The sequence below is a fragment of the Polypterus senegalus genome, chromosome 9 (genome assembly GCF_016835505.1).
Source record: "Polypterus senegalus isolate Bchr_013 chromosome 9, ASM1683550v1, whole genome shotgun sequence".
Lineage (NCBI taxonomy): Eukaryota > Metazoa > Chordata > Cladistia > Polypteriformes > Polypteridae > Polypterus > Polypterus senegalus.
Window position 1 is genome coordinate 70,633,738 of NC_053162.1, and position 19,733 is coordinate 70,653,470.

General features: G+C 37.6%; 1 protein-coding gene across 1 annotated transcript in view; it reads right to left on the reverse strand.

Moving 5' to 3' along the window:
- e2f4 (E2F transcription factor 4) overlaps positions 1-19,733 on the reverse strand; it is a 69,491-nt gene that overhangs the window by 10,300 nt on the left and 39,458 nt on the right. Inside the window, exons 4-7 of the mRNA XM_039763229.1 lie at positions 18,534-18,577; positions 18,185-18,249; positions 11,130-11,433; positions 10,743-10,937 (exon numbers count right to left, since the gene is read on the reverse strand). Of these exons, the coding sequence (XP_039619163.1) occupies positions 10,743-10,937; positions 11,130-11,433; positions 18,185-18,249; positions 18,534-18,577 (608 nt within the window). The remainder of the gene's footprint in view (positions 1-10,742; positions 10,938-11,129; positions 11,434-18,184; positions 18,250-18,533; positions 18,578-19,733) is intronic.

Genomic DNA, 19,733 nt, shown 5'->3' on the forward strand with positions numbered 1-19,733 from the left:
ATATAGTTATATATAACTATTTCTAACTTTGTTTTTTTTTTCTCTGTAACTCCATTTGTCCTTTTTATTTATCGGTTATTTTAGCCTAGATTACTTCTGACAATTGCTTGTTTTGAATATTCTATATTTGAATATGTACACAGTTTACAATTGACTCCTCTCCCCCAACACCTAACTGTATTACATGGGTTTGGGAATGTTATAATCGTATACTTTAGATTAAATGACAACTCTAAAATTAGCCAGTACAACTAAGTGGAAAAGCATGAATGCTTGTGTGAGTCCTTTTTTAACAGAACCGAGTGCCACTCTTTGTTTGGCTAAGGAACCCTTTAGGCATGTGACAAGGCCTCACAACCATATAAGATGACTCAAGATCAGGTTACAATACCACTATTGATAGGAATTTTTGACATTGGGAGCGCAGACAGGTTAAGTGACTTGCTCGGGGTCAAATTGAGAATTACAGATGAGGACTGAGCAGTCTGGGAGATCAAAGTGCAAAGATACTATAACAGATCAAGAGCTAAAGCAACCCATTTCAGTAAACACCAAGATCAATTAACAGTATGAAGTGACGTCAAACAGAGTCATCGAAGGTTATAATACTGTTGATCTTACTGTAAATTTAACAAAGGTGTATATTGCTAGACTAAAGAAATACTTGATCCTTTAATAGTTTAGACTATAGTTATCAATTTAAATATTATTATGAAAAATTAGTAGGAATACACTTTTTAACTAATCTTCACTGGATACTCCAGTTTGTTTTCTCCCATATTTCAAAAAGATGCAAGTTTAGGTGATCATAAACTATGAAAACACCTTGAATGAGTAAGTGTGGGTGTGTGAAGGAGAGCACTATGCCATAGGCTAGCATGTCATTCAGTGGGGGAATCTAGTTTGATGTCAATAGTACCAACGTAAGCTTTGCTTTCCCCAAATTGTTTTGAATTTAGCAGTTTTGAAATTGAACAAATTAAACAGTTTTAATGTTAACTGGATCACTAATTCCGATATAAATTAATTATTAAAGAATACAAGAAAAATGAACTACTTGAGTATGTTTGAAAGTCAAGTAACTGCAGATGCAATAATTTGGGAAAGATTTCATTTTACATTCATAATGTGGTTAATATGATGAGATTGAAAGAAAAGATCCTGATTTAAGCTGATGCAAGGATCACAAACAATTCATATCTAAATAAATAAATTTAAGTTGGAAGACCTTGTTACTCATTATGGCAAGTAACTTCTGGGTTCCTAGACATCTGTTTTGGGAGAAGTTTTCAAGTTTGGGTTTCTTTTAGCGATTGTACTTATGCTTTTCATATCGTTATAAAGTTGATTTTACTGCTTTGTGTTTTAAATCTAACAATCCACCCGTGTCTTGGTTTGGTTGCCCACTACTGCCTAGTTTCGATCTGTTTAACAAGTGCCACCCCATGCTTTGTGGCTCTCAACTGTGCTCACTGCTGCTCCCTACTTAAGGAGGCTTAGGGTGCTGTTGAGCAAGCATCAGCCCTCCTTTTGTAAAACTGCCTCTCTACTTAGTCAAATTAATGTCCTTTTGTTTTCCTATCAATTTCTTCAACATGTGTCAACAACACATTCCCATTATTAACACAAGACCTTTCTCTATACCCTTTAGCAGGAGAGGGAGTAACCCAAACAACCTTTGTCCTCTGTCTCAAGCCACCACTTCTGGGTACTCTCTTCTCCTTTGGCGTGTGGAACTGCCAGTCTGCCGTCAACAAAGCAGACATTATTCCAGCTTTCGCCACTCAAAGGGGTCTCCAAGTGGTTACTCTGACAGGGACAAAGATTCCACCGGAAAACACTGTAAAACCCAAACTTCTTTTCTCTGCTTTCAATTTCTCCACCTCTTGGGACAGATATTCTTACATCTAAGAGCTGGAAATTCACCTCTCTGGGTAATGTAAGCAGTTTCACTACTTTTGAATATCATTCTATTATTGTCTCTTTTCCAATTAACATGACCACATTGCTGTTGTTTATCATCCTCCAGGTTTGCTTAGGATCTTACTTGATGAGGTAGATGAACTGCTCTCTTCTCTCCCAGATGATGGCAGCCTACTTCTAATTCTTGCGGACCTGAACATCCACCTGGACAGCCCTCCTGCTGCAGACTTTCTTGTTCTTCTTTCTTACTTCAGCATCATACAGCTCCACACCCCACCAACTCACAAGGCTGCCATATTGTTTGACCTTGTTCCCTCCTGCACTCCCACAAATGCACCTGTTACTCCTCTACACGTCTGACCACTTTTTCATTCAGTTCTCTCTGCTGCTTCCCTCTTCTCACTCTTCTCCTCCCAGCACTGTAACCTTCTGCCAACACCTCCATTCCCCTCTCTCTAACCAATTTCTCCTCTGCTCTCCCTCTTCCTGACTACTTCTCCTTTCTTGACACCAACACCACTAGAGACACCCTCTGCTGGACTCTCCACGTGGGAGAGCCTCCTGTCCCTGGCTTTCAGAAACACTCCGCAATCAAAGGACTGACCTCAGGGCAGCTGAAAGGAAATGGAGGAAGTCAAAGGCTCAGAAAGAAATGGTTAAATATCAATCCGTTCTTACATCTTTTTCATCTGCCATCAATGATAAGATAAAGTTCTACCAGACTAGAATTAACAGTACTCTTGACACACACTCACAGTTCTCCACATTCCCTTCCCTTCTTAATCCAATCACCCCAAACATCCACATCTGCTGATGAATCCGTCACCATTGTTCAGGAATAGGGTGGCTGCCATCAGCAGTCAGTTCACACCCTCGCCGCCACCCATTATGCCTCCTTCCAAACATTACCCAACTTTCTCCGCATTCTCTCCAGTCCCTGTCTCTGACATTTCCAACTTTGTCCTCAATCAACCCACTACCTGTCCACTTGACCCTCTGCTCTTAGATCTCCTTCAGGCCATCTCCCCCTCACTTATTCCTGCAATTACACACTCCTGACAATCTTTAAAAATGCTTTGATAACCACACTTCCCAAAAATAAAAAAAAAACTCAGAAAACTGTACGACTTTTTAGAGCTACCAACATGTCATCGGTCCTGCCTTTGACACAGTTAACCATAACATCCTTCTTGCCACACACTCTCTGACACTGGCATCACTGAATATCTTCTCAAGACGTCCTACATCTCAGGAACATCCTAAAGCGTGTCCTGGTGAGGAGAGCTGTCAAAGGCACACCATATATGCACAGGTGTACCCCAAGGATCAGTGCTGGGTCCCTCCAACTTTCTCTCTGTACATTACCTTACTGGGCTCAATTATCCAATCCCATTGGTTCACTTATAATTGCTATGCTGATGAAACACAACAGTACCTGCTGTTCTCTCTGAAGGACATTACGTCATCAGCTAGAGTCTGTTCATGTCTTACCGATATCTTCACCTGGATGAAGGACCACAATCTACAGCTCAACGTGGCAAAACCTGAGCTTCTTGTGATCCCTGCCAGCCAATCGGTCCAACTCCACATCTCTGTATTGCTTGGCTCACTGTTGCTAATACTTGCCAACTTGATACGTAACCTTGAGGTGGAGATTGATGAACAGCTATCTTTTTCTGATCACATTTCTACTGTCTCTCGTTCATCCAGGTTCACGCTATACAATATCTGCAAGATCAGACCTTATCTGACAGAGAATGCAGCACAATTTCTGATCCCGGCTCTGATTTTGTTCTGTCTGGACTACTGTAACTCGCTTCTGGCACAACTATCCGCATGCAATATCAAGCTGCTGCATATGATCCAGAATGCAGCATCTCGTCTTCTGTTTAACAAGCCGAGATGGGCACATATCACTCCTCTCTTCAGGACACTACACTGGCTCCCTGTACCAGCACACATGAAGTTCAAATCCCTGATGCCTGTCTACAGAATAGTTAGTGGGTCAGCATCCATGTATGTGGGGACACTGGTGAGGCGCTATGCTCCTTCTCGCCAACTCAGGTCTGCCAGTGAACAGCATCTGGTGACGCCACCTCTGTGTGCTATCAACTCTCAATTCAGACTCTTCTCCTGCATAGTTCCCAGTTGGTGAAGCTTCCTGCCTCCATCTGTACTACAGACTCCCTCAAAGTATTTAAGAACCAACTGAAGACCCATCTTTTTTGTAAATACCTATCTAATTGATTGAATAGAAGAAAAAAAAAAGTTGCTCTGTGATCTTTTATATTGTTAGTTAATATATTATTTAAGTTTAATTGCTTTACCGATTATAATCTAAGATTATAAATTATTAGTTATTACCTCTTTTTACTTGTGACAATCAACATTTGTCATCTGTCCTATTACACTTGCTGAAGAAACAGGTCCTAGCCTAATGTTAATTGATTATGTTTACCTCTGTTATAAGTCACTTTGGAAAAAAAACATCTGCTAAACAAACAAATGTTAATGTTATTAAGTGTTGTTATTATCACAAAACTTAGAAAGTGTCCAATGTTCAGAAAGATCTTGAAGCGCAAATAAAGTGTAGCTAACAACTAAGTGCTCACAAATCTAATACTATTTACCTTTCCTCTATAAACTGCCAGTAAGCCAGGCTCAAAATATACACATTTAATGAGACTTCAAAAATGCAGCTGCAAAATAACAGTAAAGAGCTACATTTGCGTGCATACATCCCCCCTAACCCTTCCTGCCATTACTTTAAATATGATAAACCAACTCTCCCTAAGGGGAAATTTCTATAACCGTTTTCCCCTCCTAACGCTCTGCCAACCATCTGTTTCTTTTATCAGTACTCCTCTACACTTAGAAAAAAGTTTTGAAAAAATCATAGGACACAAGAAAATACAGATAATAAAATGTCAACAAAGCATCACCATTTCTATTGTATTACTTCATATGATTCCTGAAACACAGCATCTGACAATTTAAAAAAATAAATTTTCAATTTGTTGAAGCTCATCACTATAATAGTCCTACACTTTGAATAATTATCACTTTTATAAATCAATGACTATACATTACAGTTTTGTATAAAGCAATGCTACTTTTATTATTGCTGTCACATATATTCCGTTTTGGTCTGTGGTTGTTTTTCTCCACAAAAATCAGTCAGGCAGTCAAATGTTACAGACCATGAAACAAGGATTCTTTTAAAAACCAAAAAGCCAGGTAAGTCCGGTATTAATCATAAAAATTTTTTCCATTGCTTTCTGTTAAGAGTTGAATGGTTTACTTATCACAAACAGCAAAACAAGACCCCCTTTCCAGAAGCAAAGTTAGACTATATTCATTGTCTGACTGATAATGTGGCTCTTACATTTAACTTAAGTTCCTAAAAAAACAAAGTGACCCAGCTATAGAAAAACTCTGGGAAATATCCTTCACTCATCAATTTAATGATACAGCTCATACAATGGTAGAAGGCTGGAGGCTATCCTGCTTGCACCCAGCATGTCTTTGAGGTGTACAGTACACCTGGAGACACCTTTGTTCAAATAGAAAGCAAGTACAAGCTCCACATAGGCAGTGCCTGGGCTGGGACTTTAAATCAGTTTTATGTAGATGTGAGGCAGCAGGGCTAAACACTGTAACACTCTCCATCCTACCCTTCACTTGACATAGGGATGGGGTAAAGAGTTTAAATAGATAAAAGGGATATTATTCTACTACATTTTGAACACGTGTTAATATCCCCGATAGTGAAACGGGACATCTTGCATATTTGCCTCACTTATATAACTCAGTTCTAATATGGACAGGGAAATAAATGTGCATTCAAATTACAATCTTTTACACAGTTGGTAAATAAAAATGTAATATTTCAAAATCCTGTTACCCTCCTAAAATTGTGACACTGGGATGTTAATGATCAAGTTTCAATAGGTAATAATGGCTTATTGGCCTTGACACTGGCATGTTAAGGGTTTAGCTCCTCATAGAGGAAACCATGGTGAACCTGTTAAAAGAGAGTGGGTTAGAAAAATGAGCAATTCATAAATGACTCTCATTAATGACCAAAGTTATATCAGGGAGACTAGGATAAACTCGTTGAGCCAAGCTTAAGTGAGCTTTGTAAATAAGCACATGGTACCTGCAAGACCCAAGTAGCTCATTTGAGCTCAACCTAAAAATGCTATGTGGAGCTATCATGTAGGCTTACAATGTGCAAGAAAGAAGAGTAAGAATTATGTGCAGGGTGACATAGGTAGCAAACAGAGGCAGAATGGATTCAAACATACACTAACCCTTGCTATAGAAACTGGCTTTTGAAATGTGTAAAGTAGCTTCATTGACAGAAAAAAGAAAATATGCAGAAGGCGAAAAATACAGGCTGGGCATAGCTGGACTCACATTTATGCACAAAACTGGCTTTGGAACTAAACCACCCAATTAAGGGTTGGCTTCCACAGCCCTCCAGCTACATGCTATACAGCCGGGAGTTTGTGGCTTTCTCAGAGGGGACTGGGCGGTCTCATGGTCTGGAATCCCTACAGATTTTATTTTTTCTCCAGCCGTCTGGAGTTTTTTGTTTTTCTGTCCCCTGGCCATTGAACCTTACTCTTATTCGATGTTAATGTTGATTTATTTTTTTATAATTATGTCTTTCATTTTTCTATTCTTTAATATGTAAAGCACTTTGAGCTACTGTTTGTATGAAAATGTGCTATATAAATAAATGTTGTTGTTGTTCTCATCCACTTAACCTTCAACACAAGTTGCAACATTGATTGTTTGCATGTACATGACAAATATCTAGATGGATGGCAAGCATGTTGTACAGACCTGAAATATACAAATGAGTAAGGAAGGAAAGGTAATGCCTGTGGTGATGGGGTTAGGTAAATCACTGGATACCTCTTTTAGGAATAAGTTCAACTCTTATTTCCAAAAGAGAGATTCATCTGCATTTCAGAGGAATGGATTCTGAACAGAGTCTGCATAAGACTTCAGTAGTTAAGGCAGTTGCAAAGTCCTATGGGCATATAGTAATTGGTGCCTGACAACAGGGCAACCTTAAGGGCCGGTTTATACTTCACGCTCAGAACGCGTGCGCGCCCGCATCATGGCTGCCACGCGTTCCCAGTGTTCATTTCACGCGTCCTCTGAGCAGGTCCTCAGAAATTAATGCTATGCGTGCGCGAGTTGCAGTACCAGCAAAATGTTGGAACGTGACGTCAGAGTCTCTGTTTACTATTACATGTGACAGAAAGCCTCTAAGCAGATCGATGTGCATGCTTCGCTGTTTGATGAGTGGTTCGATGTGGTGAAGCAAAATGCCAACATACATATGCATTCGTGGTGCTTTTATATTCAAGCGTCTCATATTCCCGATAGTAATGACATGATAAATTTTAAGTCTCACATACCATCTTTTCTGCAGTCTTTTTTTTGCAACTTCACAACAGCAACATAATATATAGCACTGTATTTGAGCCACCGAGAAAAAAAATAAAGGACACAGTGAAAACGTGTATTTTGTGATTAAAGTGGAAATTTCAACTTTAATCTCGAAATGTCCACTTTAACCTCGTAGTTTATTTTATCATTAAAGCAGACCATCGTAAACGTCATCCCAGTTTTTAATCGCTACGAGCTTCTTGGACCTGACAGAAGCGGCAAGCAGCAATAGATCACCACACAGAACAAATTAAATGTATGATATTCCAACTCTCTGCACATTTAGAATCTTTAGATTTATACTTGATATCACTTTCATGATGAAATACATTAAAGTGTGTATGTTACATTTTACATATAATTTCGTTTAAATAATGAATACTGTTAATAATTACACACATGGGGGGAATAATTACACACATGGGGGTGACACGATGGTGGAGCGGTAGCATTGCTGTCTCGCAGGGAGTTATGTTGCTGGTATTTTCTGCTTGTATTCCACACTGTGCTCCGGTTTCCTTCCAAAGATATGCAGATTTGGGGATTTGGTGCCGCTAAAATGACGCTAGTGTATGTGTGTGCTTGTATTCACCTTGCGATGAGCTGAGGCCTTGTCCAGGGATTGTTTCTCACTTGTGTTCAATGCTTGCTGGAATGGACACATCCCTGGATTGCTGGATTTAAACAATAAACATCCTTTTGTTAGAGATATTGCTGTAAAGTGTCATCGGAATTTAATAGGTGTTCTAGGCAATTCACAAAACAGAGAAGCCAAACGTTCTCACCGTGATAATATCTCGCACTGCCACCTGGTGGATTCCTCCAGATTTACGTAAAGTACGCGTGCAAGTATAAACACTACAACGCTTGGGTAGCAGGAGCGTCCGCTGCAGCATGAGTCCCGTGAAGTATAACTCCGGCCTAAGACCTATTGACGGACACTAGAAAGGTAATTCAGTGCAATGTTACTGTAGGAGAGTCACATTTGACTTGAGAGGTACCAGCGGATAGAAAAGACAGCAGAAATATGTCAGCCACAAAAAAGTTTTAGGGAGGGTATGGGATTATGACCAATGTATTTTTAGAAAGTAAGGGAAGGGCTGATCTATGGTGGGGATATTTTTCAAGAGGTGGAAAGAGCATATTAAGAATCTCCTGAATTGGTGCATATGCTGTTGCCTGAAGAGAGAGACACCGCCAGTTGCCTTAAATGCAATAATTATAAAACTGTAGTGGGAAACCCTAGGGAGTGCATAAGATGAGACTGGAAATCCTAAAAGCATTGGATATTGCTTACAGAGGCAGGTTAAATGCCATGGGACTTGTAAACTGGGGTGGTGGTCCCCATCTATAAAGAGGGAACAAGAGCCTATATTCTAGTTGGCAAAGAACAGAATGGCTGCCTAGGAATGTTTATGCTATGGTACTAGAATAGAGATTCCCTGACATCCAAGAATCTAAACTTGGACCTAGGAGAAGCAATGTGAAGATATTCTGTCCCGGCTGTGAGTCAGTGGACCAACTTTTTGCTCTTCTACATATCTGAAGTGTCATGGAAAACATCCTATCTATAGGTTTCTTTGGGCAGAAAAACCTTATGATTAAGGAAACTTATCTGTGGAAGGTTTTGCAAGAGTATGGGGTTTTGGTGTTGCTGCTGCATGTTGTATGGTTTATTTATATTTAGGGAAAAAGCTAAGAATTGCGTACAGTAGAATCAGGGGTGTGGAAATAAAATTTGTTTCTACTTGTCCACGGACAAGTAAACTTAGAAAATCCACTTGTCCGCCAGTTAAATTCACTTGCCCATAAACAAATAACAAAAGTGAAAAATGTTTTTTTTTTATTTTTTCTGATCTCTTTTATTGATACCAAAACTGCCTTTCATTTTAAAACTGAAAAAAGTTCCTTCAGTGAGTAGTATTTTGCCACCTTGCTCTAGAACATTATATAAAAGATTCTTTTAACTGGCTAATAAACAATGCCTTTATTATAGCTACACTAGTTTTTTTTTCATATATTACAGTTACATAACAGAACACTGTCCTGATTCATTTTCTGCCATGTTCTTCAGCTTTTGTCTTGCAACATCTTCTCCCCCAAGAATCTTTACCATCTCAGACAAAATGGGCTGAATGCTGTTCATTTCTGCTTGAGCTGAACTGCTTGGTTCCTGGACTGATGTTCCTGCAGAAATGGATGCTGATGACTTTTCAGGTTTTTATGAGTGAAGTGCCTGTTGTCAGGTGACAGCCAGAATTCCACAGCTGGTCATGGGTCAAACTCTTCTAAAGAAGCAGTATTGAACAGCCTAGCATATTGCTCAACCCTTCGAGTGTTCAGCTTTAGAAAACGCTTTTTCAATTGAACCAACTTTTTTCTTACTTTTAGACTCCTGTCTCCATCCGACGTACTAAACCCCCAGTTCCTGTCCTTTTTCATTCTGCACAAAACCAATCACCACACTATAAACGTATTTGTGAAATTAAAACTAGTTATAAACTTAGACCCATGAATGGATGGCATAATTAAACATGTATAATGAAAATTGTTTTTAAAGTTCTGAAAACTGAGGTCTAGGTTTATAACTAGTTTTAATTTCACAAAGACGTTTATCATGTGGTGATTGGTTATACGGAGAAAGACAAAGGCTAGGAACTGGGGGTTTAGTACGTACGATAGACACAGCAAACATGCAATAAAGAAAGCCTGCTCAGAAAAACATCCATTGAATTCTGCGTTCGAATCTCCGACCTCCAGATCATGAACCCAACATTTACACAATATTTCAGTTAAACCTGTGCGATACCCATTCAAATATCCAGTTTTTTGGAGGCTCGTCACACCTGCCATAAACTTCTCTACACTGAACGTAGACCCGAGAACCCCTTAATGCAAGGGAGCAGCACTACAGTCGCGCCATCGTGCCCGATGCAGAAACGAAGGAGCAAAACTACAAAGACAAATCAAACGAAAAGAAGCAATATACTAAGCAGCATTGTTTACCTGTTTAAGTCGGTTTACTCTAGCTAAACACAATCTGCCGAGCAAACAGTCTCAACAAACCAAGAACCGCTGTGGTGCTTAGAAGACTTTAGCTAATTTCATATAAGCCAGGTACTTACCAGATCAGTTTACATTAATTTTATTTAGTGAAAAATTTAGAACAGTATGAACTGGCAGTAGCAGAATTTTTACAACTATTTTGGTTTATACAATACAATTATAGTACACCAGTATGTTTTGTAAAAGCGTTAGGTTTACAAAGCAGTACATACAGACCATGGTAAACTAAATCTAATTGAGTAACTTACTAAATATTAAATGATCTTCTGAATAGCTGATGAACTTACATTCTGCAGGATCAGATTTAATGGGTTCAAGAGTCACAGATGAAAGGTTAGTGCTGCTGTCTAGGGACGCAGAGGACTGAAGTGGTTGTGTATCTAAAGAGGTTGTCTGATTGGTAGGGGCATCTGTTGTAGGTGGCGTAAGCTCAGGTTCATTTCTGGCGTTGCTAGAAGGATCTGTAGCAGACACAGCTTGGACTAATTAAAATAAGAACAATTATTGCATGTTTAATATTTTTAGAGCAAATAAAGTAAATCTAAAGAATCATTTCAAAATACAAAACAATACTTTATTAAAAATAACAATTTTGTAATTGGATATTACAGCCTACTCTTTTTAATTATATTTGAGCCACATTCAAGTAAGAAAAAAGCATACTGGGTATTTACCGGCACTACAGGATCCTAAAGATGAGGACATGGGTGTAGACTGATGAGATGTATGGCCAGTGATGGCAGGAGTGGATGGTTGCTGTGGAGTGCTAGGATGAGAAGGAAGAGAGGTCCTTTTTGGGGAGGTGGAACAAACTGGTGTGGCTGGCGCCTGAGGAAGATTCTGAATAAGGTCCTCAGGAGGTGGCACTGGCAGTACTACGGGTGGTGAGCTCGCGGTGTCCTTATTTACAAGTAGGACCTCAATGGGTCCAGATGCGCTTTTCAAATGAATTTGGTACTTCTTTTGCCCATTCTGCACCTGAAATGAAAAACATATTCTAAGTAAGACGGTCAAACTGACTGGACATTTAGAACAAACATGCAAGAAAACTTCCTTTTCGCATCAAATTCCTAAATATATTTTGATGTATCATTTTGAAAGTGACATTAGTTGTCTGCTAAATTCTTTTAATATCAACAAAATTATGTAAACGTTATTTAGCTGATATTTCTGTCAGTATTGCAACCAAGAACCATTCTCAAACCATCAAAGTTCAGTTCAATATCCTACTGGTTGGCAGCACGAGGCATAAAGCAAAAGCAGCCAGGAAAGTGGTTCCAAAGCATTGCAGAGCCTACTTATGCACCAATCCATGCTCATTCTCACACAGGTTCAATATAGAAATATCAATTAAGCTAACATGCAAGAAACCAATTTACTAAAAGAAAAGCTATTTTTGGATACACTGCTTGTGGTAAGGTAGTTTCTGAAAGGTATGTATGTAAATCACTGTTTCACTTCAAAAAATAAATTCTTCAATTTTTTTTAAGCTCATCAGAATTATTGCTAAAATAATAATAATAAAAAAAGATTTAAACCAATGTTGCCTTTACATTTATTAGCTTTCTTATTTTCAATAACATATTAAAAAAATAGTTATCTACAAACATTAAAAATTGGGAGTAAAAAAGAAGGGAAAATATTCTGAATAATAAAAATATTAATTCTATTATAATAATAGGAAAATAACACATTTTTAAATCATTTTCACCTAATTAAACACAATTAAAGGCATATAATATATGATATATATATGTGTAATATGTGTGTGTGTATATATATATATATATATATATATATATACATACATACAGTCAACCCTCGTTTATCGCGGTTAATTCGTTCCAGACTCTGCCGCAATAAATGAATTTTCGCGAAGTAGGATATTTTATTTATAAATCGAATATTTTCGCAGTTAGAGCATAGAAAACCTGTTTACGACCTTCTAAATACAGTAATCCTCCTCGGTCGCGGGGTTATGCTCCAGACCCCCAGCGATAGGTGAAAATCCGCGAAGTAGAAACCATATGTTTGTATGATTATTTTTATATATTTTAAGCCCTTATAAACTCCCCCACACTGTTAACATTATTAGAACCCTCTAGACATGAAATAACACCCTTTAGTCAAACGTTTAAACTGTGCTTCATTACAAGACAGAGATGGCAGTTCTTTCTCACAATTAAAAGAATGCAAACATATCTTATCTTCAAAGGAGCACCGTGAAGAGCAGATAATGTCAGAGAGAGCGCTCAGCTAAGAAAAACAAACAATCAAAAAATCAATACGTGCTTTTAAGTATACAGAAGCACCGCGATAAAGTGGCATTTTGTAGAGGAGCATTCTATCTTCTAGGCAAACAGCCACTGTGTAAACAGCCCCTCTGCTCACACCCCCTCCGTCAGGCAGAGAGAGTGAGAGAGATAGAGAGAAGCAAACAAAACAAGCGCCACGCGGGAAGCATATCTTATAGCATTGAGGAGTTTTAGTTAATATGTAATAAATGCTCTGATTGGGTAGCTTCTAAGCCATCCGCCAATAGCGTCCCTTGTATGAAATCAACTGGGCAATCAAACTGAGGAAGCATGTAACCTAAATTAAAAGACCCATTGTCCGAGAAAGCGTAACCAGCGAAAAATCTGTGATATATATTTAGATGTGCTTACATTTAAAATCCGTGATAGAGTGAAGCCGCGAAAGTCGAAGCGCGATATAGCGAGGGATTGCTGTACATATATATATTTTAATTACACACACAAACATGTAAAGTGTCTGGGGGGACAGCAACCAGGGGTCAAAGCCCCCTAGTGTGTGTGTGTGTATATTATATTATATTATATATATATATATATATATATACACATATACATACATACATACACACACACACACACATATACATACAAACAGCGAGAATACGTTTAGTGTATTTATGGAAGCTATACAGCACTTGATTTTAATTTTACTGTTTCATTTTCTATCTAAGCCATTCACTGTTGTATATGTCTAGAAGACATCTGGATAGCCCTCTGCAGGGCTTTACAATCTCAAATCTAACAGATACTGTACCAGGAAGGACATATAAATATATGGCTCTTTATTTGTATACAGGAGCTCAAGAAACATTTTAACAAACAACTCCAGTAGCCCCCACCCAAGATACAAACAAAGAATTACACAAAAAAAAAAGAAAAAACTTTGACTTGGCTAACCAGTGATGTGGCCAACATTCTACTACCACTTACAGATTAGTTAGCCGTCACTATAGCTATGCCACATCAAAGATAATTTTAAGTGTAATTTAAAAATGTAATCACAAATGTGCAAGAAACAGGCAGTGTCCCTTTTTGCCTTTACTTTCAGTGGTACACAAAGCAATCTCTGGTAAAACAATATAAATTTAACACATGACTGAGCATGTTCTGTTAAAGATTATAGTAAGGATAGCTATTTGAAATGTGTCAAGATGGTGGATGAATCTTTAAATTAATGAAGCTACTCTCTGTATAAAACAAGAGGAAAGAACAGTGCACACCAGATGTAGCCTTGCTTCATTTACCAGGAAAGTAATGGTGAAACAGTGGGCACATACTGCTAGTCTAATTGAAAAAGTGTTCCATGCAACTGCTAAGAAGAGTACACATGCTTCAGATCCTTGCTGCTGTGTACAGAATTTACTGTTTTTCTGTCTGCCATCTAAAATATTGTGTACTACAATAAACAACAAACAAAAAATGAATGAAAATGGTTAATAAATGTAGCCTGTACATCGCCCCACATAATGTTTTGGACAAAGACATTTGTCCTTGATTAACCCCTCTGCCCCAAAGTGTGAAATTACAAATCAAACAAGTCAGACATATTTTAAGTGAACATTGCAGACTTTAAGGTTATTTGCATACATTTCGATCACAGCATGTAGAAATGACAACACTTTTTCCACATGGTCCCCACATTTCAGGGCACTAAATTGTATGGGACACAGCAATGGTAGGCATATTAAAGTAGTTGTACTTAATGCTTTTTTGTATATCCCTTACATCTAATGACTGATTGAAGTTTGTGATTCATAGACATCACCAGGGGCCTCATGTATAAACGGTGCGTACGCACAGAAATGTTGCGCAAGAACTTTTCCACGTTCAAATCGTAATGTATAAAACCTACACTTGGCGTAAAGCCACGCACTTTTCCATGGTACCTCATACCTTGTCGTACGCAAGTTCTCCGCTCAGTTTTGCAGACTGGCGGCACCCAGCGTCAAAGCAATGGTACTATTCCTGTGTGATTACTCATTATTTTCATGACACGGCTTTATAAATACACCGAAACTAACCGCATATTGTTTATTAGTGTAATGCATCTGATTGTAATCAACCTGTAACAATATAACGGTCCAGTGAACAGCCATAGTATTCCAAATACCATAACTGCTTTAGCCTTGTTACTCTCACTGCACCTTCCTCTTCATCTTATTTTTCTTCTTCTTCTTCTTTCAGCTCCTCCCATTAGGAGTTGCCACAGAGGATCATCTTTTTCCATATTTCTCTCACTGCACGAGTATTTATATCACTGTATCTGAGTGTGAATCACAGCAGCAGCTGATCGGAAAGAGAATTATTGGTATACAGCTTCAAGGACACGCTGTCTCAGCCACTGCAAAACGTTTTAAAGCCTTTCCTGTACAGACCTCGCGGTTCAGAAACAGTTTAATCCCAAGAATTTTAAATGCACTCAATCAATTGCTCCTTTTAGAACTGTTTATATTTAGAAGTACAATCACCCCACTGTAAACTTGCACTACAGTTACAATATCGCACAACCTGAGCCACTTTATAAAGCGCGTATTTACATATGATGACAATATCATTTTTAAGGTGAAATGCAGCAAAATATGTTTATTAAATTATACAGATAAAACTTTAACTTCATTTAAATAATCTATATTCTTCACTGGGAGTGCCGTTAAGGATAGAATAATTAAACATGTACTATGAAGATATTTCAATGTTCTTTAAACGTTTTGAAGAATCGGCGCTAAGCTTACAGATGGCTTAACTTCTATTACAGAGTTGATTGTGTGGCGATCGGTTACTTGGGGAAAGAAAAGCACTGACTGCAGTGACGGCTACGCCAATATATATTGAATATAAAACAGAAAAAGAAAATAACACAGCTAAAAACGCGGCGTCAAATTTCGGCAAAAGTTAAATGCTTGTGTCATGAGCACGAGGTGGCTATGCAGTGTCTGCAACGGACGTGGCCATCCACCGTGCATAAACTACCTCGCTGACATTGGCGGGCAAACGGGCCACCGATTCTTCCTCTGCCCAGTGCCACCACAAGCCTAGATCCACCCATGACTACTGCTGCAATAAATTATTTCATCGAATTGAAACACATGTTTAATAACGTGCATTATCTCCTGTCATCATGAAAATGATATCACGTATACATCTCAGTATTTTAGTTATTCAGAGAGCTGTAATATCACAAATGTAATGGACTCTGTGTCCAGTTGGAGGAAGAGAGCCAGTTTAAGAAGCAAGTAGTGATTCACACATATAGGCACATAGAAGATCAAATACAAAACAAAGCATTTAATGTGCTATTTTAATTACGATTTGATTTCAGAAACTGGTTAATTAAACGATTTTAAGATGAAGTTTATGATGTTCTACTTTAGATTGAAGATCGCGATTGAAGTTGACATTTCGTGCTTTCTCCTCTGTACCCTAATAAGCTTTCATATGACACTCAGACAGCGGGCTTACAAGTCGGCTTTTCACAGTGACTTTGATATGTGACTTCTTTTTTTATTTCCGGCACTGTGCGATTTTGTGAATGTGAGCTTTCAGGTTTCTCTAACACGCTATGTCACTCGATCAACTTCCTTTTGTTGATTATACCACGGTTTATTTGAACAAATAGTATGTTTTTCCTTTGCCTCCACTTGGTATTCGCTGAAATTCTTATATTTTCCCCGTGCTTTTCCCATTGTCTTATCACAGAAGGCTGAGCTTAAAGGCGATTTATATTGATTTGCATATTCAATGAGGCGTAATTCTGGGAGGAGTTGAGGCGTTACATAAAGCGCGTGCACGAGCGTTAGTTTTCACGCTGATCGGGATTTATGTAGCGGAAGAACATGGAAGTTGGAGTACGCACAGATTCCTGCATCTGGATTTTTCTGTGCGTAAGCACATTTCGGCTTTTGTGCTTACGCCATGTTATAGTGCGAGTTCTACGTTCTAGTTCTAGACAAAATATCTTTGTTTTTAAAAGTTTAGTTAACTTTCAAAGTAAAACAGTTCACACAAAAAAGAAAATTAAAATAGCAAAAAAAAAAAAGGAAAAAATTAATGTTAAGAAATGTTCAGTTCAAAAATTAAATCTTGTTACATCTCAAATCGTTACTATTTACTTAACATTTCGGAACCATTTCAAAACGGTCAGAAAACTGTATGCTTATCCCATTTCTGAGTTGAAAATGGGTCTTTCAAGTCCGTCTTTACTGTGACCTGTTCTAAACACAACATCTGAGCTATTATCACACTGTATCTCAGTTATAGCAAGAAGATTTTAACTTTTACTGTCTTATAGGGGAAAAGGACTATACCATTAGCTATGAAAGAAATGTATATTCTATTCAAATTAAGCAAACATTTATATTAGTTTAACTCAAAAATTTTAACTTTTGAAGATTGGCTCTTACACTCAGAATTCACAGTTAAACTGCTGTCAGCAATTACATCATCCATGAAGATAAATTACTGTGGCAGCTATACAAGCCCAAGCCGTAACACCCCCAAACCACCATATTTAAAAACTAAGGTAATAAGTACTTTTTTGCAAACTATTATCTGGTCATCCGGTTTTCGTGGCTAACTAATGGTTTATATCTTGCAGTGTGCCATCAGTATTCCTATTCATGAAGTCTTCTGCTGATATTAGTCTCTGACACATCCACATTTGACTCCTGAAGACTTTCTGATCTGTCTGACAGTTTTGATGCTTTTTCATTACCAGAGTGAGGATTCTTCTGTCTTCAGCAGTGGAGGTCTTCTTGGTGCCACTCCCTTTGCGATTATGAGCTCACCAGTGTATTCTTTCTTCTTAATGATATTCCAGACAGTTGATTTAGGTAATTCTAAAGTTTAACCAATGTCTCTAATGGTTTTATTTTTGTTTTTCAGCCTTCTAATGGCTTCTTTGAAAAGGCGTCTTTGACCGAAACATTATGGAAGGTACTCTTAAAAAAACAAAACAAAAAACAACAAAAAAAAAAAAAACTGTTGTTCACTTATACATTTTCTTTTTGTTTGCGCATTTTGTCTGTTTTTTAGGTTTCCTGGCCATAATCCAGGATTGTGTTTATGAATGCACATGACCCCAAAAAAAACGTTAAATCATTTGGATAGTCTAATTGGGAATTTCTAGGGATCTGCATGTGCAAGGGGACCAAGTGAACAAAACCATGAAGCAGACTCATTTTATGTGATGATGATGGGAAAATTGGGTCAAGATGAAACTATACGCTCTGGCACAATGAATATTTGTGGAATGTAATATCAGAAGATGATAATGATAATTTATCAAAAAGCACTTTCAAGCTGTACTGAAAATACCATTACTTGTTGGCTTTAAAAACTGATAGTAATAAAATAAGCAGTCTTAATAGCCTAGTAATTTTTCAAACATCATAGTCTATATAATTTTATTAACTTACTCCCTCTGGAACTGGAACCTCTAGCTGTGTACCTGAGGGTGCCCGGATTGCAAGAAGTGTGTCACCTACAACAAAAATTGCTATTTTAATAATATACTACAGGAAGAAAATTAGAAATAGCAATACAATTCAGAATCAACTGAAGAAACTGTTGCAAGTAAATGTACAACCTGATACATTTAATTAGTTTAAAAATTATTTAGTACAGCTATGATAGGGAAATTCCAAATAGGGAATTCCATCACTTAGAGATGGTGATATTATTGAAGTTTTAATATTCCAAAATTGTCCACCAATCAGACCGGTAAAAAAGTAAAACTGACAATGATATAAATTATTAAATATTTACCTTTAAAGCAGCTGCAGATATCTTCATGGGTTACATAAGATAATGTTTCAAACATATTAAGGATTAACTGCACAGATTAAACTGACACTGCTGCATCTTATCCATAAGCTTTTAAGTTGTTTACATACAATTCTTGCTGTTGTATGACTGAGTGCAATTTAACCTAAAATTGTGATCAAATAAAAGCAAAATGATAGCCTAGCAATTTAAAATTAAGATGTAAGTACATAAGAAGGTACTTGAAGATTTAAAAAATACTTTAGATCAATAAGCTGAAATCAGTTAATAATAAAAAAGATACAGAAGTTTAGAGTTTTAAAGGTTAATGTTGGTATCTTTCAGGTCAAATTTATTTCTTCACAATCATGGAATATGCTAGTTTGTCATATAAAACTGCACTCTAAAAATAAATTATAGCATACATTTAAGAAGTTTTTTTCCATAAAAAAAAAAAGACTGCTCTTGAATTGAATTTTATAAGTTAGCTTATAGTACTGGCATCCCTTTGTGAAGGGGGGAAAAAAACGTACTAGATACATTAATTTTTCAATTAATTGATGTTCTCAATATCTTCCTACCATTAATCTACTCATACATTTTCTCTCTGCTATGGGCATAATTATAATAATAAAACACCCATCATCCAAAACATGCTTGGGTCGCAGGACAGCAGGAGCATATCTCAACAATCACAGGGCACTGATAGGAGTTGGACAGGGCATCAACCCATCATTAGGGAAACACACACACACTTGGGCACACAAGTTTAATTAGTAAGTTCAGTACACGTTTCAACATATGCAGTATGGTAGCACAAAGATGCCATCCCTGTCGCAAAGCAGCACAGAGTTCATATGTTCTCCCTATGTACCAAATGAGTGGTATAAGTATCAGTGAATTTACTTAGTCAAAAACATTCTACTTAGTTCTTTTATTACCATATCCTCAGCAACAGTGACTTATGCACTTGATAATAAAAAAAAAAAACCTGATAATTGGTTTGTGGCGCTCTGCTCTATTACATACTTTGCCTATTTTATATTCTGCTTTTTTTATGGTATTGGTAGTAAAAATTACAATGAATCTCATATGTGCTCTTTTCACCATGCTGCCTCTTGTAAAATAATAACTCAGAATGCAAAGGGCGGGGGGGTTCCGTGAGCAAGAAACCTATTCATACCTTGAGAAACCAGCACCAAG